The sequence below is a fragment of the Pimephales promelas genome, chromosome 6 (assembly GCF_988280905.1).
Source record: "Pimephales promelas chromosome 6, fPimPro1.hap1.1, whole genome shotgun sequence".
Classification (NCBI taxonomy): domain Eukaryota; kingdom Metazoa; phylum Chordata; class Actinopteri; order Cypriniformes; family Leuciscidae; genus Pimephales; species Pimephales promelas.
The window spans coordinates 15,963,882-15,987,937 of NC_142774.1; the positions used below are offsets into that span (position 1 = coordinate 15,963,882).

The following is a 24,056-nucleotide window of genomic DNA, read 5'->3' on the forward strand; positions in this document are numbered from 1 at the left end:
GCCGAGTCAAGTGAGTCAACGGCCGAGTCAAGTGAGTCAACGGCCGAGTCAAGTGAGTCAAGTGTGTCCAGGTCCAAATCAAGTGAGTCAAGTGTGTCCAGGTCCGAATCAAGTGAGTCAAGTGTGTCCAGGTCCAAATCAAGTGAGTCAAGTGTGTCCTGGTCCAAATCAAGTGAGTCAAGTGTGTCCAGGTCCAAATCGAGTCAAGTGAGTGTATCTCCTCTTCAAGTGAGCGCTGAATCTCCTCTTCCAGTGAGCGCTGAATCTCCTCTTCCAGTGAGCGCTGAATCTCCTCTTCCAGTGAGCGCTGAATCTCCTCTTCCAGTGAGCGCTGAATCTCCTCTTCCAGTGAGCGCTGAATCTCCTCTTCCAGTGAGCGCTGAATCTCCTCTTCCAGTGAGCGCTGAATCTCCTCTTCCAGTGAGCGCTGAATCTCCTCTTCCAGTGAGCGCTGAATCTCCTCTTCCAGTGAGCGCTGAATCTCCTCTTCCAGTGAGCGCTGAATCTCCTCTTCAAGTGAGCGCTGAATCTCCTCTTCAAGTGAGCGCTGAATCTCCTCTTCAAGTGAGCGCTGAATCTCCTCTTCAAGTGAGCGCTGAATCTCCTCTTCAAGTGAGCGCTGAATCTCCTCTTCAAGTGAGCGCTGAATCTCCTCTTCAAGTGAGCGCTGAATCTCCTCTTCAAGTGAGCGCTGCATCTCCTCTTCAAGTGAGCGCTGCATCTCCTCTTCAAGTGAGCGCTGCATCTCCTCTTCAAGTGAGCGCTGCATCTCCTCTTCAAGTGAGCGCTGCATCTCCTCTTCAAGTGAGTGAGTTGTCCAGTCCAGCGAGTGTGTCTAGCCCTGTGACGCGCCGCCGCAGGAGGAGGAGAAGGAGGACTCATTTGGTTCGCCAGGCCCCGGTGAGCGGGCCCAGACTCCTCGCTCTGCTGGCCCCGCCTCTGCGCCTCGCTCTGCCGGCCCCGCCTCTGCGCCTCGCCCTGCCGGCCCCGCCTCTGCGCCTCGCCCTGCCGGCCCCGCCTCTGCGCATCACCTTGACTGCGCCCTTCAAGCTCCGGGAGACCTTTCCTTTACCCGTTTACCACCCAGAGGTTCCTCCCGTGAATTTCCCCAAGTATTTTTTGGGGGGGGGCACTAGGTACTCTGCGGGGCCCTTGGAGGCGACACTGACATGGACCGCACCTGAGTCTGCTCCGCCCTCGTCTCTGCCTGAGCCTGCTCCGCCCTGGCCGCCATCAAGTCCTGCTCCGCCCTGGCCGCCTTCACGTCCTGCTCCGCCCTGGCCGCCTTCACGCCCTGCTCCGCCCTGGCCGCCTTCACGCCCTGCTCCGCCCTGGCCGCCATCACGCCCTGCTCCGCCCTGGCCGCCATCACGCCCTGCTCCGCCCTGGCCGCCATCACGACCTGCTCCGCCCTGGCCGCCATCACGTCCTGCTCCAACCTGGTCACCCACGCTCCACGGCCCAGGCCCGCCTTGCCTGTGTCCGGGTCCCGTTCCCCTGCACGGGCCTGGCCCTCCGTCCCTCCCCCGGGATCACCTTCACTCTGCCCCCCGCCTGGATTGTTCTAGGAGCGTCTGGAAGCCGCTCCTTAGAGGGGGGGTTATGTGATGATCTGCGGCTGGAGTGCCCGCTTGAGCCTCTGGGGGGCACTCCTTCCTAGCTTATTGCTTCTTTCATGTTTTACCCTGGACTGATTATGGTTTATTTCATGCACCTGTGTTTTATCATCTTGTTTAGTTCACCTGTCTTAAGCCCGAGTTTCCCCTTTGTTCGGGGCTCAGTATTGTTTGTGTCTAGTGTCTGACTGCTTCTAGTGTTTTTCTAGTATCTCCTAGTTTCCTTAGTATTCCCTAGTTTCACGGTTCCTGGACTCTCTGCCTGTATCTGGTCCTCCCGTTTGCCTTATCCCTGAATTGTTTGATTGCTGATCTGGACTGCTTACCTGGTTTTGACCCCTGCCTGTTTCCTTGTACCTGTCTCTGGATTCTCCTCTTTAATAAAGCCTGCGTTTGGATCACCTCTGTTCATGTTCCATGTGCAGTTTCATGACATGGAGAAGCTACTCTGTGGGTCTTTTTTTAGTATATAATGATAATTACTTGCGCCTCAAAGCGCTCAGATGAAACGACAAACGTAGTAATGCTATTTTGCTTTCGGAGGCGGATACTTGCTGTTTGGGAAGTGGGAACACAGTCATGTAAAATAGTTTTGTGAGGTAATTATCCAAATCATTTTGATGAAAATCAAAAATCAGACTTTTTTAATGCGCATTGAGGAATTTATTAAGTAAATGTGTTTCCATAGTAGTTTATATGCATTTCTTGTCAGATAAAAATGTATCCCCTTAATTGAGCGCAGATGTGTTTTATACATTTTTAATAATTTATGCACGCCATTCCCATTTGTCATTTTTTTATGCGATATCCCAAAATCTGCATATAGATAGATTGAAACATGTGTCATCTGTTTGTTTTGAATTGTTAGCAGTTATTTACATTTCACTTATCTGCTTCTTCACTTCTTAATTTCGTATTGTTCAATTCTTTGGCCATATTTTCGCATAAATTTTACTGCTCACATTTCTGTATATGGACTCGGCACATTATCCTGAAGTTGTCTACATGTATGACTTTGTTTTTAACGTGTATAGTTACTAATAATTGATTGTTAGAGACTTCAATGGGTTAACCCACAAACCGTATTCACTTTATAGCGCTTAATCCTGTAATTGTGGACAAATGTGGGCACAGAGGACTCATGTGTGATCATGTTATATCTCTGTCTTCGATAAAGTTTTGTCTATCCATTTATGGGGATTTTTTTTTTTAATTTGGGGGTATTTTTTTATTTATTTACTTCAAAAAGTACCATATTTTCTATGTAAATTATTTCAACGTAAATTAATTACTGTGTAGTTTTTTTTTAACTACATTAAATTTTCACTACACTAAAACCTACACTAAAACCTAAAGATGAAGTGACTTTGCTGTCAACTGGGGTCTTATTTTGGCTTATTTTAGAATGCTCTAAATTACAGTTTTTCCCATTCATTTCTATGGGTGCCCATTTTTGACCCAAATAAAAGATTAAGGAGTTATTTTTTTTCACCCACTTAACATTGTAGAATTGAGTCAAAAAAAATTGTGTGTGTTCAGGAGGCAAACTTAGGAAAAGTTGCCAAGTCTTGTACCGCTCAGATCAAGTGAAGTATTTTTTTAAAAATAAATCAAAACTATTTTCCCCACATTTGTCCAGAATATGGTTTTAGGGTTAAGTGAGTCATGAAAATGAGTGTGATAAATGAAATATTTTACGAATTACTAATCAGACTTGTCAGTGTTCAACACCATTTGTCTTACAGTCTTTTTGAATTTTCCCAGTGCACGGCAGAAAGAGAAGAAAGCACTACTGCAGGTGAAAAACAACATGGCTGCTGATTTGGAGAGACTCCTGAACCACAGAGAGGTAATTTCTGTCAGCAGGTTTAAAAGAATTAAGAGTGTTTTTTGTTGTTGTTATTTTTTAAGGAGAAATACAGAATTTAAATTTAAATCAAGTAGTTTTTTTTTTGTACCAAACCCAACATCTAGATTTGGGTGTGTTAGTTTGGCCAGATCTGTGTATGCCACAATACAAATAAATATATAAATAAATAACATTTTGTCTTGGGTGGAGTTTTACACAATTAAGTTGCAACATTGTGAGTCATACATGAAGTACTAAATACAGCTATCTGCTGTATTTACCGTAATTGTGTTTTTATTTGCTTTAATGGCAGTATATTAATCTATAATTTTACAATTGCAGTGGCATTTCCATCCCAAAAAAAAGCTAAATGGATTTTATCAATGTTAAAGGGAAACTCCACTTTTTTTGGAAATAGGCTCATTTTACAACTCCCCCAGAGTTAAACAGTTGAGTTTTTCCGTTTTCGAATCCATTCAGCCGATTATCTGATATTTAGAAGAATATCAGTAACCAGACAGTTTCTGGTCTCATTGACTTCCATAGCAGGAAAAAAATATACTATGGAAGTCAATGAGACCAGAAACTGTCTGTTAACTAATATTCCTCTAAATATCAGAAAATCGGCTGAATATATTCAAACAAGGTAAAACTCTACTGTTTAACTCTGAGGGAGTGGTAAAATGAGCCTATTTCCAAAAAAAAAAAAGGGTAGTATCCCTTTAAGGCCTATCTTGCTTTATTGATGTATTTAGTTTATCATTTGACACAAGGTCTAAATCAAAGGAGAACCTTAAAAAATACATTTTATTTGACTGACTGGCTTTTGTATCTGTGGCGTTACATTTTATTACAATGAACAGATTATAGTATCCACTAACCACTGACTAACTTCGTGAGAAAGTTCAATTTCAATGAAGGAAGGTATTATAGTATTTTATACAAAATACAGAAGTGGTTTGATGAAGAACCTATTAAATCTGGGATCATGGGGTAACAATTACTGACAGTTGAAAATATAGATGTATAGATGTAAATACAGAATAACAGTACTAATTGTTCAGTCAGAATCTCCCACAAGAACATTTTGTTTTTTGTTTTTTGTTCTGTTTTCCATGACTCATGAGTAATTACAGGTTTCTTTAATGTGGTAGTGTGACTGATATTGAAAAAAAATCTTTTTGAATTCATTGTACATTTTAATAGTTTTAGTCAGTCAAATTCTGTATTTTATTTTCTCGCTTTATATATTTTTAATATTTGATCATGTTTGTTCCATTTTTAAAGCAGTTTAATGCATATTGGGATGCTTTTAAGAGAGTTCAGTAGAGAAGTAGTCAATAAGTATTAGTAAAATAATACTACTCCAAAACTGCAACGTTATCATACATTATCCATTAAAGGTGTCCACACATGACAATGTAAGAGAGTAGTTCCCGCAGACACTGGCACATTGACTAGTCCAGGTATGTCCTCTTCTATTGTCATCCAGCCTGCCGTTCCAAATAGTGGTTAGTTACACTGCGTACCTAAAATGTACTTCATTAGAAAGCCTCTTCTGTAAATTAGGAAGCTTCAGGTCTAGTAATTAATCAATGGATGCCTCAGTTTTGCATGTTTAGGATGCCTTCAGTACAGCTCAGTTCAGTTGTGAAAAGTCTCTCAGGTCAACTGTTTCCCATGCGCAAGTCATCAGATTAGTAATAACCTTGCAATTTGCGGTTGTTTTTGATGACAGACAGTTAATAGATTGCCTCAATGAGGGAAACCAATGTGTAACGCCTTAATCTACTTGACCAATATGTTCTGAGTTAAATTTTTTGAAAGACGCGATAGGAAACGAAGGCAGAGAAATCAGTGCATGGTGTACATTTTTGTGAAAAATGTCCTTTGGTTTTCTAATTTCCTCATTTCCAATAGCATTTCTATTAAACGAATGGAGTGATCTTGAATCTGCTCTATTGAAAGGCGCACTACACCTCTCCTGACATTCTGAACTCTCTGAATATTAAGGGCAGGGTGTAACTGATTAAGCACCAGTGCAATATGGAGCTATTTTCAACCAAATACTGCTGGCACACACTGTGCCGACTTCACAACTTCCAGTGGCATGTTGGCAGAAAGCATGCAATCCTCACAGACAGCTGCTCCTCACTGGTGCTTTTTGGCATGCCAGCGCATATGGTCGCGCAGTGATAAATAGAAATATTGAATGACTCTTGCGCATCGGGCTGATCTCCATTCACGGCTGAAGCGGGTGGTCATGTGCTAGCAGGGGATGTTTTACATTGCCGTCGTACGTTAGAATAGTAACCTTTCACGAATACTACCAGTTTATTTATTTATTTATTGCTAAGTTGCTTTTATTACATTTCTTTCAGCAGTGTTTTCTGTACATTTTTGTAAAACATTCCTGTTGCGTAATATGGAATGTCTGTCTCCTTTTCAGGTTTTATTTTAAGACGGAAAGCGCGCTCTTAGGTCAAGTATGCCCAGTTTTTGCAGTATACTGTACCTTCAACAGACTATTCTATATCTGTCACCAGTGCTTTTCTGTATGAAAAGCTTTTTGGCGTCTGTGATTGTTATCGGCGTGTTGGAACATGAGCGTGCACACAGAAACTCACAACGTGATCTAACATCAGAGCCTTTTTCTTTAAACATTTGAATTTATTCACACGAGTCAAGTAAAAACATGAAGTTGTTTTATGTCAATGCAGCCACAAATTGCTGATAAGTTGTAGCTGAGACAAAACTGTGGTTGAAGACAAGAATCATAAACATATATTAACTCAATCATTAATACACAGTTGTCAGCAAGTATTTGTTTTTGTTATAACCCTATAGTACAAAACCATCTAGTCAGATCTTCATAATGTTTATTTTGTTGTGAGTTTTTTTCTCTCTCTCTTTAATACATATGAAGAAAATTGTTGTTTGCTTTATTTTTTTTGTTTGTTTCGTTCATAACCTTTTAAAATAAGGCCCCATTAGTTAATGCATTAACTAACATTTAACTAACGATAAGCGATATTTTGTTTAAATATTTATTATTATTTATTTACTTTTGTTAATAAAAGTCCATTAAATAATATTAACCTATAGAACTTTACATTTTTATAATGTGTTAGTAAATGTTAAAAATAATATGAGCCAAGGTTAATAATAATAATTTAATTGTTACTTCGTGTTAACTAATGCTAACAAATGGAACCTAATTTAAGTGTTAGCTTATTTTTGTTGTTGCTCCTGTTGTTTTATCATTTTATATGATTTTATGTTTAACAAAATAGAGACATTTTTAAGCGGTATTGCTACTTCGTTGTTTTTAAGCAACATTTAATCATCTGTTTCACTTTCAAAATATGAGATATTGGGTGACTCTTTCTTTTAATGAAAGATTTTTCAGTATGCGTTCTGAGATCTGTTTTACGCTGATGACTTCAGAGTAAAGAGAGAGAGCTGTGTTGTTAGAGGGCGTTTCCTTCAATTGATTCAGAACTCTTTACAGTAAAAGCAGGACGTCTCCTAAGCTTTGTAGAGGTGCTCTCAGGGCACCCCTTGATGAAGATATGCCTCCAATTACCATCGCACCTTTGAAGGTTTACATGAACCCCCCCAGGCTGCTCCAGCCATGTTTATGTGGTATAGCGTGAGGCCGTGAGCCACTTTCGATTAAAAGGGGAGGAAAAAAAAGTGTCTGCAAATAAAGAAATCCACCCTAGGCTATTCTATAACATAAGTGCTGGTGGGACCATTGTAACTTAAATATGTTGAGGCTTCCAGTTATTTTTAGCTATACAAAAACTGTCCGTTATGCTGCTTGTTATTTTTGTTATTCCTCAAGTTATTTACTCTATAGCAGCAAATAAATCATAAAACTCTTAAAGGGATACTCCACTTTTTGGAAACAGGCTCATTTTACAACTCCCTCAGAGTTAAACAGTTGAGTTTTACCGTTTTCAAATCCATTCAGTCGATTTTCTGATATTTAGAAGAATATCAGTAACCAGACAGTTTCTGGTCTCATTGACTTCCATAGTAGGAAAAAAATATACCATGGAAGTCAATGAGACCAGAAACTGTCTGTATACTGACATTCTTCTAAATATCAAAAAATTGTCTGAATACATTCGAAAACGGTAAAACCCAACTGTTTAACTCTGGGGGAGTGGTAAAATGAGCCTATTTCCAAAAAAGAGTGGAGTATCCCTTTAAAAAAATAAGGTGGATTTAAGTTATTTATTATTCTCGCTCATGTAATTCGAAAGAGAGTTTTTGAAGGAGCTTTTCTTTCCATACAATGACACTGACCATGCCTGTAATGCTCCAGTAAGGAAAAAATGTGCCATAAAAGTACTATATACTGAGGCCCTTTCACACTAAGAATGATAACCACAGATATAGTTCTGAAAATCGTTCTAAATATAAAGGAATAGCAGTCCATACCACAACTATAACGATGACGGCACAGTGAAACAACATGTCGGAATCACTTTCAGAACAATTTTTCCTGCAGATTAAAACATTAACACTGAATGCATCCTACTTTAAAGAGCTCATGCATTTAAAGCGGCATACGGCGAAACTGCAGCACGAGCTTATAGTACAGAACAAGATCGTCCGCTGGCGTGTTCGCTAATATAGTTATCATTATTGTTATTGTTCTTTGTGTGAATGGGCTTTTACTCTTAATATCTGTCAAATAAAATAAGAAATAATCTATAAAAGTACCCTTAAAGACAAGTAGCCCAAGCAATTTCTACACTATAAAGTCTGTTTTTGTATATTTATATATATTTATCTTTTTTCTTTTTTTTTTACACTTGTATAAGGTGTAGTAAAATTTCAGAACTTCGGCAGAGGGGAAGATTTTCAGTCAATGGTGACTCAAATTTCTATTTATGATACATTTTTAAATTGTTATATGGCTTCAGAAGACTTGTGTACAAGTTGCTTGGGCTACTTTTATGGTGTTTTTTTTTTTTTTTTTTTTTTTTTTTTTTTACAGATATTATTATTGCTACTATAAATTTGTATGGGGGGAAAGGTCAGCAGAGATTTTTTTTTTTTCCTTTTGTGAAGACATACACTGTAAAAAAAAACAATCCGTCAAATTTACGGGAAAACCCTGGCAGCTTTCCTGTTAAATACGCTAGCAAAATTTTACACTTTTAACTGTATTTAATTTTACAGTAATAAACCGTATTTCATTATCTGATATAATGTTAATTTACTGACCTTTTGAAGTTTTAATATCTGTTTTGTTTAATTCTAATACACTGACAGCCAACAATCACAGCCGTAATTAGAGTCAAATGACCAATTACACAATGTTTGTGTGTCATTCACACAAACATTAAACACCATCATGGTAACATGTTGAAATTTTTAAAAATGCAATAAGTATTAATTTAACAACATTAAATGTAACATAAAACCCTAATGTACATAACTGATTCGAAAAAAACGAAGAAAATTATGAAGAAACAGTTCAAATACATTAAATGTAAAGTGTCACGCAGGGAATTGTGGGAATATCAATTTACGTTTTTTCACTGTAAATTATACAATGACTTCTTTTTCACTTCCAAAAACTGTAAATTTAACAGTATTTTACAGTAAAATTACATTAAATGTACCCTTATATATATATCACAGTTATTTACCGTAAATAGTAAGGAAACTTTCTGTTAACCAATTAACAGTTTTTCACTGTAGCATTTTTACAGTCTTTTACTTTTAAAATCACGATCATTTTTTTACAGTGTATAAGTGTTTTGAATGACATGAGGATGTGGATGTTATGGAATGTTGACATCCAGCATCAGGACACGTTGGATATTTGCGTTAGCGGTTTTAGTTTTAATTGCCCTTACATAACGACAATAGCACTGCTGGCAAAACAAGACTCCTGTCAAAAGCTGCTGGTTCATTCTTGCCTGTTGTGAAGGGAAAGCAAACGAACAATATTCTGGGAAAGGAGCTTTTTAACCTTCGGGCTTCCACTGAATTGTTCTTATCCTGTTGCAGGAACTTTCTGTCATGAAGCAAGTCCTTATTAGCATGCGCTCACAGCAGCACGGTGGACCTCTGTCTCTCGAGGCCGATGGTACGGGGACCGCAGTTCATAGACCCAAAGCTGTAAAAAGCACAGATGAGGAGCAATACAACAATGGGCCCAAACCCACAGTGTTTGTAAGTTTTACTTGCCTATCCACAAAGAGAGCCTTTCAAACAGCATGTTAGGGCAAATAGTATCTCCTCTGAGAACCAAAAAGGAACACATTTTAAAGTTATTTTGAACAACTAATACTTGGACAGAGATTCACTTCACGTTGACTTTTACAAGTTTAATAAAATGTTTTACTCAAAGCAAAGTCCAAATGAATTGTCAATGATATTTAACACTGCTGTTTTTTTTTTCTTTTTCTTTTTCTTTTCTTTTAACAGACCAATAAAGAAGTCCCGGAATGGTATAGAAAAGTCAAACGGAAAACCAAGTAGGGACTTGTTCAACTTGTTTAAGAGTTTTATGGATGCTCCATGTCATGCAATCACTGATAAACTCTGTTTAAGTTGAAGACCTATTACATAACTCGTTACACAGGTTTGGTGTGTTATTGAGACCTAAAACTATGATTTAATTTAATAGTAGCCTAATAAACCATTGTATGTTGTACAATAAGTGTGTGAATGTTTTTATTGAATTTTATTTTAATTTTAAAAAAGTAAATCAGGTTCTTTAAACAACAGTCTCTTAATTTAAGCATTTGTATTCTCTATACCCTGTAAAATAGCTCAGTAGAGTGTATTATTCGAATGGTAATACATCTGTATCCTTCTGTTTTGATCCGTAAAATGTGAGACACTGTTGATAAAAATAGAGGAGCGTGTGCATACCTTAATCGCAGCAGCATTGCGCGCTTATTTGTGTCATCTTAAAGTTACACACCACAGGCTCGAATGTCCAACAAGAACAGCAGTGAGCTGCATGTTATTGATGCATTTCATTGATTCAGTCTGCTTGAGATGGATATTTTTAGTTGCTGTGTTGTTACTTTTAAATTAGAAATGATGGTAAACATTTGGATCATTTATTGTTTGTAGGCCTAACCCCTGTTCCCCAGCTTTATAAATGGGAAGCACTGGCAGACACATCTTAGCATTTGTATTCCAGTTCCATTAACGATTATTTTAGTGATTTCCAAAAGAAATGAGATTTTTTCAGAATCAACTTCAAGAAATCAGAATCAAGAGAACTTTATCAAATCAAAAATAAATGTAACTGTTCCTCCACAAAAAAGAGAAAACTATTAGAGATCGAATATGGACCTGTATGCATTAATAAAAATACAAAACAGGTCGAAATGTGAAAACATTAATTCATTCATGTTCGTTGAATAGCTCATAGCAAATGTTATAAAAGTGGCCTATCTTTAAATACACGTCATCTATAGTAACGTTATAGTGATATTTGCATTCTGTACGCGAGTAACTGATTCACAAATCCAGTAAGATTTTCAGAAGTGTTTTGATTCACTAAATGAACCGGCTCATAAGATTTGGGAATCAGACTCTGTCCCTGGCCACGGTGTATGTTGTTGAATCACTTAAAAGAACCGCTTCACTGGCTTATCTGATAGAGCTATTTTGAATAATGTTTAAATAATGTTATCATCACAAAATTAACTTTGAATTATAAAAATAACCGACAATTCGAAAACATTATGGCTGCTATATTGGCCTTATTCTGCACTACCGTCGTTATTTAAATGCTAAGGGGCATTACGTAGGGCTGGACATAGCTCCGGCTGTTTTGACGGGCTTGTTCCGCTGTTACAGTATCAGCAGTAGTAAAGGTGTAGCCGTCTCACTTTCTCAGTCCCTGACAGAGTCCGACCCCGCCCTTTCAGCAATTATAGGCTACATATATCCCGGAGCTCCAGGAACGGAGCGAGGCAAAACGGGATATTACTACCAAAGCGCGCGCACATACACGCACGGGTGTCATTCCATGCACCATACACTCACTTCCCCTTCCTCGACGTCTATCAAAATACATTTTACGGACGCTCTCTCCGTCACATCCACGGGTTTATGGCCGCTACGCTTCTAACGATGAGCGCTGCGCTCGCACCGGGACAAGATGACTTTCTCTCGCTTCTCAAACCCTCACTATCCGACGGCTTTCAGGAGGACTCCTCTCTGTTTTCATTTGAAGCCAAGAATCCCGATACGGAAAGGGGCTTATCACACGACTATTGTCAGGTAAATTGTTTTTTATCAGTTCTCTGAATGGTGCTCTCGAAGACTGTATGAATTAAAGATCATATGCCTCAGTCGTGTGAAAGGTGGGCCATTAGATGATGCGGCATGCTGCACGCCTGCAGTCCCATCAGCATCATGCCCCATTAAATGCGTTCAGCAATGTGCGATTCTTTCATTTGAGGAACTTTTCTAATTCATAGGCTACATTTTTTAACAACAAAATGCGTTTTTAATAAAAATAAATAAATAAAATAGACATTACGATACAGTTTTAACGATAGCTGAAATGTTGGATTTTCAGATTCTTAGAATTTGTTTTATTTTGTCCCTCATCTAGATTTGTCAAACTTGACATCCTTCAATACACGCTGCATGGCCGATTTGCACTTTACCATAACTTAAACATATGCAGCCTTTACTCCATTGTGTGTACAATTTATTTATTTTTATAACAACCTAACAGTCATTATTAGCAAGTACGTTATAAAGAAACAAAACAAAAATTGTGCTCATTTAACACACTGCAAAAAAATAAAAAATGCTGCCTTAAATTGCTTAGCTTATTTTGGTGAGTTAAAGCAATATAAAAAAAAATCGTTGTCATAACTTATTGATCATATAATTTTTCAGTGTAATAAGTTTTCTCTCTCTCTCTCAACTATATGTTTATCATTTACATCATATCAAACAGAGTTACAATTAAGATTAGAAATTGTTTTTTTTTTTTTCTACGTCCAGCTTGTCATTTTAAAGTATGTTGTTATTGAATGTTTGTTGACTTCTAGATAACTTCGCGAGTTCAGTGCTTAGCTTATCCCGTGTTCTCCAAATAGTAAACAAACAAACAAAAAACATTACCATAGCCGTCATTACTGTCACACATAGCATAAGCCGACTTTGAAGAATCAACATTGTTTTGTTCAAGATTTTTAAATTAAAAGCGTCCTCAGTTTTATAATTTTCCATTATGCACTTCAAAGGTATTTGGTGATGTTTTTTGGGGGGGTTTCCCCGTGTCTGTAACGCAAGGGAGAGTCTGGGCTGGGTCGGATAGCGCACAGGCTCATGTCAGTTGCTTGCAGTTGGTTTCTTGGCTACCGAACCGTCAACAACTGACTCTCCTCCCTCCTTCCTCACCCACGCGCTCTGCTCTCGCGCTCCGAACTCAAACTTCCCAGCAACGCTGAGCCTCAATCTGAAAACTTGTGAAAGAGATACATGTCCGGCGAACAGCTGGAAGATCTAAATCCAGAAATAGCTATGCGTAGCAGCCGCGTAAAAGAGCACTTAAACTTTAGCTCTGGCATTCCGAGTGTATATTGTATGTAGGTTATGTGTGTGTGAGTGTTTTTATTTTCCCTCGTGTTTATTCCTCTAGTGAGATGTTACATTCAGGAGGGCGTAATGAATGAGTCTTGATTTATTATTTTTTGCTGATTACGGTTTTGTGATAATTGGTTGGCATTTATTTGGAAAGCCTGAGCAATCTCTCCAGCATGCTTTCCACCTGTCAGCAAAGTCTGTTTTGAGCTTGTGGTATGAGCGCTGTTTTACAGTCTTAGGTGGAATGTAGCAGAGACATATCGAAGACTTGATAAATGCTTTACCTCTGACTGCTTCATACAGCAACACAACCGCTTCGTGCTCTCAATATATGCTTGATCACAGATCAGGTGTCCTGATCAAGTCCTGATTTTTAGGTTTCACATCTTCATACAAAGATTTTGCATATACCTGGTTCATCTATACCTGCAAAATTTCTAAAATTGGTGGTAGGCCTATCTCATGATGTAGGTAATGCTGTTATAGCCAATAAACATTGCACAATGGCAATTTAGATGAATACACAATGTTTACTTAAAATTTGTTGGGATCAATTATTTATTATTAATTGTTAAGATTTAAAGACTGGGGAAAGTGACCTGTTTATCGGCCAGCAGACATGGTTATTGGTTACCTCAAAATATCTCAGCCTGGCCAATAAATTGGTTCATCGCTTGATTTACATGACGCATTTCGCTTTACCTGCATGTTCATGTAACATATTGATATTCATATTTCTAAAGAATTTTAGGTTTCTTATTAGTATTATACATAGATTAATTGACTGCTAGCTTACTTGTTGTGTTAACAATTCCAATACAAAAAAAATGTCATTACCATTACTCATAACTGTCGTCGCACATAACATAATGAAGAATTATCATTGTTTAAGATTTCAAGTATAGTCAAAGTGTCCTCAATTGAAGTGGAAGTAAGTATATATGCGTAAAATACTCCGCCTGGCCGATAAATTGGTTCGTCGGTTTATTTTTACTTGTTCCAACATGCTTTTCTATTCATATGAGGGATAATTATATTTTTTAATCCATTGTTTCATACAGGAGAATAAATGCTAAAATGCGTTTTCTATTATTATGCTTGATATATTTATATCGTAGTAGTCCATATATTTTTACTCCAAGCCAATTTGGCTTAGCTGAGTTAGCAGGTTGCCCATTGTTGTAAGAGTAAGTGAATATTTGCATTCGTGCAAGCTTTTCCAAAATTTTATGTATACTGTCTGTGTTTGTGCTCCGCCAACACAAGCAGTCCCAGGAGATCTTGCCAGCTTTGCTGACAGAAGCAGCGTATGCAATATTCCAGTAGTTATTATTCTGAAATCTGTTTACCTTGTTTGCATTTAATGGCCTTTCCAACTGCATTTACAATTTTATGCTTCTCTCTTTTGCTCTCTAGGCTAAATTAGAGATGGATAAATATCTGTCTCCACAACCTATGGCTCACCCCGACTTAAAGAAGTCAAGACGAGAGAGCATCTCTGTAATGGACCAGTTTTTTGGAGATGACCACTGTTCCCCCTACAGCATCAACATGAACGTCTTCCTGCCCGACATTGCGTACCTAAGAACGGGCTTGTGCCGGCCAGCACGGCCTTCGGTCCCCAGCCAGGTCAAAACTGAACCGTTAGCGGCGCCTTTCGCTCATCCAGAGTGTCCAGTGAGCGCGACCGGCCCTCCTCCATCCACGCTACCAGATTTCACCAGCATCTTTAACGCAAACTCCACTTCAGGCTCTGGAATGGACACCATGGACGATAACGCCGGGGTCTTTGTCAAGCAGGAGATGCAAGGCTTTGACATCCCTCAGGATGGGCCACTCTTCCAGCTCCTCAACTCGGACCTCGACGTCCCCCATCAAGCCGATTCTCACGCTCATTCTGTGCCCGCGCAGATGCCTACTTTCCACGACCTGCACTTAGCGACCCAACAGACTGCTTCCAAATCATACTGTGGCATGTCCTCTGCCGCGTACCATCTCGGCCACGGCCACTTCGTCCATCCTCAGGGCCAGGCTCACTCGCAGCTCAAAATGCCCTATCTTCCCCCTACGCCTCCCACTTCAGAACCTGGCAGTCCTGACAGACAGAAGGAACAGCTTCACAATCTGACACCGCCGCCATCTTACGCCGCCAGTATCGCCTCCAAAATGGCTGTCCATGCACCCAGTCACCCAACCCACACCTCCACACGACCTTCCGCGACCAACGGGTCCATGCCTGTCCGTTACAACCGAAGGACAAACCCAGACCTCGAGAAAAGACGGATACACCACTGTGATTTTCCAGGTACGGAGAATTTACAAATCGTTTCAGCTGAACTTAAATGAATCATGTTGAGGTAATAAAGCCAAATTCACAAGATGCTCTTGTGTTTTTTACGGAGCACAACACTGCTTTCTTACTCGCACGCTTGAATCCACTGTTAAATAATTCAGAGACGGGCAAAGCCTTTTAACCAGTGCTCAAAACGAATGCCAAAGAGTTGACGTCAGGCTAATTGTTATTGAATCCTGTTGCATCAAATTGACTGGGCAAATTGTAAAACAGACAAGCCTCACAGTGCCATTAATAGTGCATTTACTCTAAGAAGCTGCATGTCTGAAACAACGTGCTTCGCAATTAAGAACCCATCACTGCTTTTCTTCACTGAGTGGGGTTTCACTGCTAACGACATGAGATGGGCTTTGGATTCCTAATTGGAAAAGAAAGCATATTGAAACCAAAGAACAGGATGCTCTTGTTTGTGACTGTGGTGATGAGTGAACCAACTGATTTTGTGTTGGTGACTTAAAAGAATAAATTGCTCTCTTGTCGTACTTAATATTTTATTTTATTTTTTATCAATAGCCTCCCAGCATTTTTATATCTCAAGACATTAAAACTATCTTGTCATTCTGTTTATGCACAGACAAGTGTTAAGCCTGTAGTTTCAGTTTAACCATTGTTTTGTCTCAAGATGGACACCCGTAATGTGTTTTTTTCCTAAGGCACATTTATAAAAGCTATATAAATATTTCATAATTTGTATTATCAATAGCCTCCTAACATTTTTATCTCAAAAACACTCTTGCCACGCTGTCAATGCATCAAAAAAAATGATTGCATTGTTTTTAAAACTTATCATTTATAAATTAATTATTTTCACAATGAATAATATTTTTATTGATAGCCTCACAGCCATTTTATACAGTCTCTACAATTATTAAAATAATAAATATTTAAAATGATTTTATAAACACTCTCCCTATATAGCCTTCCAACATTTTTTAAACACTCAAATGCTTTATACTGTTGTGAGTAACAAAAGCTGTTGTATGTTTTTAGGTTGTAAGAAAGTTTACACCAAGTCGTCCCACCTGAAAGCTCACTTGAGGACACACACTGGTAAGAGTTCTCCAATTAAAAATGGTTTTATTTATGCTTGATAAAGCTGCCCTCCTATTTTGGCACTTTACTGTCATGTTGCTGGGCAGAAGTGCGTTGTTGGCATGCACATGCATTCATTCTTGCACGATGCCTGAAAGCTATCCTGCGCCGCTTCCTAATATGAGATTGCACCAAAACCATGCCCAAATACATCAGCAGGAACAGCCTTTTCTACTTCCTTTTTCCAATATTTGAACGACCTCTTGGGAACATTTGAATACATCAGTCGTAGATTTGAAAATTTAGCATTGCTCTCTCTATATATATAAAAAAATATATATTTGGAGATACACATTTAGTATTTGAATGGAAGTAAACAGAAGAGCAGACCTCATTTGACCCTGAGGAGTGAATCTGAATATTCATGAATTCCAGAACTTGGCCTTTGGCATGTTAACTTAATAAACTGATAAACCACTGTACTTATCAGGCCAATCAAAAGTTTGTAGATTTTTCCAGCTATAGATTTATTTTTTTATGTCACCAACGTCCTAAGCTTAATTACTCGCTCATACTGCCTGTAAAGCACTATTATGATAAGATAACAACACCCACAAGTCTTGACATGGCATGATTTAGTCTTTTGAGTTTTTGTTTTACAATAAAAATGAAATGTCACTGAACTTACTTAAGCTGGACTGTGATGCTATATTCTTCTGGAGACAAACTTTTTTTGCATTATTTTCCTGTTATCTCTGTAAAGCTGCTTTGAAACAATCTGTGTCGTAAAAGCGCTAAATGGGACTTGACTAGACGTGTTGCTGTATTCGAATAAACAACATGTCAAAATAAGATTTACAATTACAGTGCGGGTGCTACTTTAAATTCATAATGAGTTTAATAATGTCTTACACTTTTTCTGTAAACACGATACACAATATTGCTTAAAACACACACACACACACACAATAAAAAGAAAATACAATACGGTTACGATACTGTTCAAAAGTTTGCAGTCTATAAGATTTTTTTTTTAAAGTCTTTTATCTTAAAAATACCGTAAAAACAGTAATATTGTAAAATTATAATTTTACTAAAATCTAAAATAACTGCTTTCTATTTTAATATATTTAAATATATTTGTTATATATTTATGTTGTGTATATATATATATATATATATATATATATATATGTGTGTGTGTTAAAAATAGTTTTTTTTTTTTGTGGTAATCTTGATACATTTTTATTCAGGATTTTTTGATGAATAGAAAGTTCAAAAGAACTGCATTTATTTGAAATAGAAATCTTGGTAGCACTATACAATAAGGTCCCATTACTTAACGCTAGTAAATGTGTTAACTAACATTAACTAGTAGAGTAGAAATACTAGTGTTCATTGTCTTTATCTGCTCAGGTCCATTAAAAACTATTAACCGATACAACTTTTGATCTTAATAATGTATCAATAAATGTTGAAATTACCATTAACTATGATTTAATAAATGATTTAGAAGTATTTTTCATGTGAACTAATATAAGTAACTACAAATGGAACCTTATTCTAAAGTGTTCCTGAAAACCTTTGAATCAATATAAATGTCTTTCCTGTCACTTTTGTTTAATTAAATGCATCCTTGCTGAATAAAAGTATTATTTAGTTAAAAAAACAAACAAAAACAAAACACAATTTCCAGATAACAACTTAAGATTAAATCCAATCCAACCAGTCCCTGAAGACAAGAGATAGGCCTCAGGCTGACGAACGCATGAGATGCGCAATCCAAACAAGTCATTACAGGATCCCTGTTCAGGGCTCTCCTCACAAACGTTAAAGCTCAAGACAGGCACATGTTCACGTTTTTCTAGGTAATTGTTTTTGAGCACCACACCCACTGCATGATTGAAACAGCTGAACACGCAGTATCACTCTTTATAGTCCTTCGGCTCCTATTATCTATTACTTAAAAGGCTATAGCCCAAATGAATGAAAACATTGTGATGAAGTTTTCAGTGTGTTATCATTTGCACTGATAATTCAAATAATCCAAACAATAATTGAATTACTTGAAGCACTTCATGTTTACAATAATGCACAACTCAAAAACTAAATCTCAAATCAAATAATTGTCATCATTTATTCAGCGTCACGTCTTTTTCTGAACTTTCTGTCCAGTTGTTGTGTGTAACACAAAGAAATTGTTGTTGAGTCAATGTGGTCCAATGTTGCTTTGAACCCCACTGACTTTCATTGTATGGACAAAAAATGTGAACATTCTTTAAAATATTTTCTTTTGTGTTCCATAGAATAAAGTAAGTCTAGGTTTGGAACAACACGAAGATCACAAAATGTTCAATTTTGAGCAAATTATTTTATACAAGGACACAAAATACGTCTAAATGGAAGATTTGCATTTTTTTTAATTTCTTTTTACTATCTGTCGTCGACTCTCCGAATTTCAAGCTTTGAAAGGCTTGCAATGCATGTGTCGAGCTGGCAGGATTTTCCGAAGGGATTAACAATCCGACTTGATTTCAGGAGGAAGACATAACCTTGTCGTCTTTTGAAAAACACACTTTAAATCTTCTAAACCCGAGTTCTAGAAAGGCAAACATTGTGCTGCTATTTGTGGCCGACAATGAGTTTGGTCTTGTCAGCCTCCACGAACATACCAAAATCCTGAAATACTTTAATCTTAGAGATCGAGATAAGTGAAGTTTATTAGGTAGGTCCACACCTCTCGGTATATGTTTGCTATGGTTACTAGCAATGACGGAGAGAGAAACGCTACCCACACAGATTACTCATTTAGTATTACTAATGTATTAGTGAAAAGAAACTTGTTTCTTCCATGTTCTAGTGGTGACTCCATGTGCTTAGCCTTAACTTGATGTCCATTGTGTTCTGTGTTCAGGTGAGAAGCCGTACAGGTGCACGTGGGAAGGCTGCGACTGGCGGTTCGCACGTTCCGATGAGCTGACGCGTCACTTCAGGAAGCACACCGGAGCCAAACCCTTCCAGTGCGCCGTGTGCAGCCGCAGCTTCTCTCGCTCCGATCATCTCGCCCTGCATATGAAGAGGCACCAGAATTAGACACAAACACACACTCGCTTATTATTATGCACATGAAGTGATAACTGAACAACTTATTTCTTTCTCTACGCCGCGACGAACCTTATAACGTTTAGGGTAAACTTATCTCTCTGACCTGTCGAGAGTGTTGAGCTGTTGACTGTAAACTGAAAACACTTTTGATATTGCCATGAAAGCCAATTTCTTGTGGTACCTTCAGATATAACGCCCGTTCCTTTTTCATCTCTCTTTCGGATGTATAGATCAAGTTTCCTTTAAGCGTAATGAAACACAGGATTCGTTCTTGTACATCTGCAAAGCACTTAAACACATCTCCCATTTAATTTGCACTTGAATTAGACTGGAAATATGAATATATATATGTATGATAAATACTTATATCACTGGAATAGTTACTGCTCATACTGGGGTTTCAAGCACACAGCCTATGCTGCGATTCCCTCTTTTTAGTTGCTGAAGTATTTATAGCTTTGAATGATAATGTGCTGCTACTGAACAGCAATTATTTCATGAATTATTAAACAATGGTATAGAAAAGCAATGAGAAGTGGAAGAGGGCTTTAGACAGCTGTGTGATTTGTAGAGTCCCCTTTATACACAGAAGCATGCCGACCGTTTGTTTTCCCACTGTCATTGATGCATAAGCTCATATGAATGTACGAGACCACAGTGACTGTTCCTTTAAAATAATGCCTTTGGATCACATTTCATCTTAAAGTGCCTTTTCAATGTTTGTTTTTATCAGCAGCACATGCTAGGACTTCTTGTTTATAAAAAGCAGGTTGCCATTAATTCACTATTACCACAATTCGGCCACCTTTCATAATTTATAGAGAGGGTTAAAGTATCATCTGGTTCTTTCTTGTAAAATCAATGTATTTATTGCATTGGCTTTGTGAAGTGGAATTTGACAAGTTTTATGTAATTGAAATGCCTTAATGTAAATACTATGACATTTTATTGTAAATATTATTTAGAATTATTTTCTTTTTTTGTCGTTGAAAAAGTAGGGCATCATATTGCTCTGGTTTTGGCTGTGTGACTATTTGTATTTCTTTGAATTTTTTTTTTATATTTCACTTAATCTTATTTTGTAGATTATATTTCTAAATTGGTTGTCCTCATGACAAACATTTATGTCTACTGATTGAAATTAATTCTAATAAAATCAACTTCATAATTTGTAATGCTTTTTACAAACTGAACTTCTCTTACGCATTTTTTTGTTCCTGTTAAATTTCTACAAAGCTGTAATAATGTGTGCCCAGGTGAGTTCTTATTTATGGATCTTTGCAACAAAAACAAAAAAAAAAAATCTATACAGACAAGATACATTTGCTTTCATCTCATAATTACCGTAATAACTTTGAACTGTAAAAAGCCTTCACTTGATTGTAGAACTGTTAAAATTTCTGAGAGCTACGACTTGTAAAAGTTTAAAAAAAAAGTTTTGTAAAACGTTTTTTGCATAGTCAAAAAAATTATTTTTATTTTTCACTTTAGGAGCTCCCTACACTGGTGTAATTAACCATCCTCCCTTAAAGCAGATAAACTGCATTTCTATAGTTTACACTGGTGTATGTCTAGCGTTTCCTGTTCACTCCCTTTAGTCACCATATACTAGTTGACCAATTTCTATTTGTTGATGTTTCTCTAAGGTTCAAGAAAAAAAAAATACTCCAATGAAGTAAAGATAAAACTATCATCAAAGCAGAAATTTGCGTTTCAAAGATCACTTGGATCCATTCCACACACTTTGAATGTGTTCTTATCTGATGGTTGACCTCGTAAAGGAACAATTTTCACAAATCAAACAAACCCTCAAGCTCTGAAAAAGAAAATTAATGGGAGTTCCTTTTTTACGTCAACAAATCTCAAAAATGAGTGACGCTGACAGCGCAATTATACCTCAGTGTTATTTTTATATTGCCCAGTGATTTCGAATTTTACATTTTGCCCAATAAAACAATAAGCGTTAAAGTGATAGTTCACCCGTCATCATTTACTCGCCCTCATGTTGTTCCAAACCTGTACTATCTATAAGATAGGCCTATGTTTTGAGAGATTTTGTTTTTTCTTCAAAACGTTTGGTTTCCAACATTTTTCAAAATATCTTCTATTGAGTTCCACAGAAGAACGAAACTGGTTTGGACCAACACGAGTGTGAATAAATGATTACATAAGTTTAATTTTTGGGTGTACACCTTTTATTGATTGTTAGTTTAATATTATAGATTAAAGATGGCATTAGTGAGATTAACAGTAATTTGATAGTAGAATTTTAATATGGGCAAGACTGTTACTCAATAGCTGATGTGCAGCTCATGTTCAGGACAGATCCCACAAACATCACAAACTCCACGTTACAGCCTTTCAAAATCAATCTTATCACTGGGATCTTAATGGTGCTTCTGCCGGAACAGATGATTGCTTTGCTCACGGGCTCATAGATCCTATACTGTAAACATCCTACATCACTCAAATTGAACCTCTTCACAATAATGGAATTAGTATGATTCCCCTCCATAATTTAAACCTGATTCCAAACTGGTATTTGGTATAAAAAATATGATCTGTAATGATCAGAATCTCAGACCCTGAAATGATCAGTATGGATGGACATTTTTTGAACGCACTGTTTCTTGGGGTGCAACCGAATTACAAGCTGCCAAAACGTTGGGGACCCCTGTGAGCAAAGAAACAATACAGCTTTTGATATGAGATCAGGAAACACCACAAAGGAAAATAAATGCTTTCATTACTTTTAAGGAGAAGGGGAATTTCTCCCTCTCTTCTACATATGTTCTTGGTTTGATTCCTCGGACAAACCTCTGCCCCTGGACATAATGAACTTCAGATGTCAAAGACAGGCAAACAATGGAAGCTCCACTGGACCCAATCAGGAGGTTCTTCAGGGTTTCTCCTGAGAATTGTTCCTCCTACAAGTCCTTTTCTCTCCTCCACTCTTTCTTCCTTTCCTGCCGTCCCCTTTCCGTAGCCTATACATGGAGGTTTAAACTCCCAGGGTGAACATTATTTCTCTAATGCATATAGGGCCCCTGGTTTTTTCTTCACTTTCAGCCTTCAAAACATCACAAGCTGCACTTTCTCATAACCTGTCCGGGCCAGATCAATACGAATGAGTCTCCCTTTGCTGTAAACAAACAAAAGTGCCAAAGACAAGGGAAACAGCTTTATTTCTCACAGATTTGTACATTATGATATGGATAGTGCCAGACATGGGTATCATGGACGTGATAGTTCCATGAAGAACTTTTAACGTTCATTGAACCTTTCCGTTGCACAAAAGGGTGTTTAGATTATTGAAATGTTATTTAAACGAAGGGAAAATGTTCTTTTAAGAACTGCTCATTGAAATGTTCTTTGGGGAACCAAAAATAGTTCAGTAACACTTTAGTAAATCTCACAATTAACTAGTTGCTAATTAACATGCATTTTACTAGGATTTGGGGTGTTTATTCATTCTTATAAAGCACATATTAATTATTCTGAGCTATTATATTCTAGGAAAATACATATTGGAACACCCTGCTATTTTGCAAGTTCTCCCACTTAGAAATCATGGAGGTGTATGAAATTGTCATCGTAGGTGCATGTCCACTGTGATAGACATAATCTTATTTGTATGATACAGCTGCAAATAATTATTTGAACACCTGTCTATCAGCTAGAATTCTGACCCTCACAGATCTCAAATGTCCACCTCCACTCCATTTATTATCCTAAATTAGATGCACCTGTTTGAGGTCGTTAGCTGCATAAAGACACCTGTCCACCCCATACAATCAGTAAGAATCCAACTACTAACATGGCCAAGACCAAAGAGCCGTTCAAAGACACTAGAGACAAAATTGTACACCTCCACAAGGCTGTAAAGGGCTACAGGGAAATTGAGAAGCAGCTTGGTGAAAAAAGGTCCACTGTTGGAGTTAGAAAATGAAAGAAGCTAAGCATAACTGTCAATCTCTCTCGGACTGGGGCTCCATGCAAGATCTCACCTCGTGGGGTCTCAATCCTACGAAAGGAGAGAAATGCAGCCCAGAACTACATGGGAGGAGCTGGTCAATGACCTGAAAAGAGCTGGGACCATTTCCGAGGTTACTGTTGGTAATACACTAAGACGTCATGGTTTGAAATCATACATGGTATGGAAGGTTCCCCTGCTTAGCACATGTCAAGGCCCGTCTTAAGTTTGCCAATGACCATTTGGATGATCCAGAGGAGTCATGGGAGAAAGTCATGTGGTCAGATGAGTCCAAAATATAACTTTTTGGTCATAATTCCACTAACCGTGTTTGGAGGAAGAAGAATGATGAGTACCATCCCAAGAACACCATCCCTACTGTGAAGCATGGGGGTGGTAGCGTCATGCTTTGGGGGTGTTTTTCTGCACATGGGACAGGGCGACTGCATTGTATTGAGAAGAGGATGACCGGGGCCATGTATTGCGAGATTTTGGGGAACAACCTCCTTCCCTAAGTTAGAGCATTGAAGATGG

At 37.9% G+C, this 24,056-nt stretch overlaps 2 protein-coding genes across 2 annotated transcripts in view; both read left to right on the forward strand.

The window, feature by feature from the left end:
- Window positions 1-10,143, forward strand: part of pibf1 (progesterone immunomodulatory binding factor 1) — a 58,234-nt gene extending 48,091 nt beyond the window's left edge. Inside the window, exons 15-17 of the mRNA XM_039649632.2 lie at window positions 3,381-3,465; window positions 9,499-9,663; window positions 9,919-10,143. Of these exons, the coding sequence (XP_039505566.2) occupies window positions 3,381-3,465; window positions 9,499-9,663; window positions 9,919-9,972 (304 nt within the window). The 3' untranslated portion in view covers window positions 9,973-10,143. The remainder of the gene's footprint in view (window positions 1-3,380; window positions 3,466-9,498; window positions 9,664-9,918) is intronic.
- Window positions 10,144-11,106: 963 nt separating this feature from the next.
- On the forward strand, window positions 11,107-20,742 carry klf5a (Kruppel like factor 5a). The gene is made up of 4 exons (XM_039649655.2): window positions 11,107-11,736; window positions 14,476-15,364; window positions 16,403-16,462; window positions 19,359-20,742. The coding sequence occupies exons 1-4, from the start codon at window positions 11,566-11,568 to the stop codon at window positions 19,535-19,537; spliced, it is 1,299 nt and encodes a 432-aa protein (XP_039505589.2). The 5' UTR covers window positions 11,107-11,565; the 3' UTR covers window positions 19,538-20,742.
- The last annotated feature ends 3,314 nt before the right edge of the window (window positions 20,743-24,056 follow it).

What these genes read in the sequence shown, in the direction of transcription:
- klf5a (XM_039649655.2), top strand. Translation starts at nt 11,566, where the DNA reads ATGGCCGCTACGCTTCTAACGATGAGCGCTGCGCTCGCACCGGGACAA. An exon ending in TATCACACGACTATTGTCAG is followed by an intron (nt 11,737 to 14,475) that starts GTAAATTGTTTT and finishes TTTGCTCTCTAG; the next exon opens with GCTAAATTAGAGATGGATAA. An exon ending in ACACCACTGTGATTTTCCAG is followed by an intron (nt 15,365 to 16,402) that starts GTACGGAGAATT and finishes GTATGTTTTTAG; the next exon opens with GTTGTAAGAAAGTTTACACC.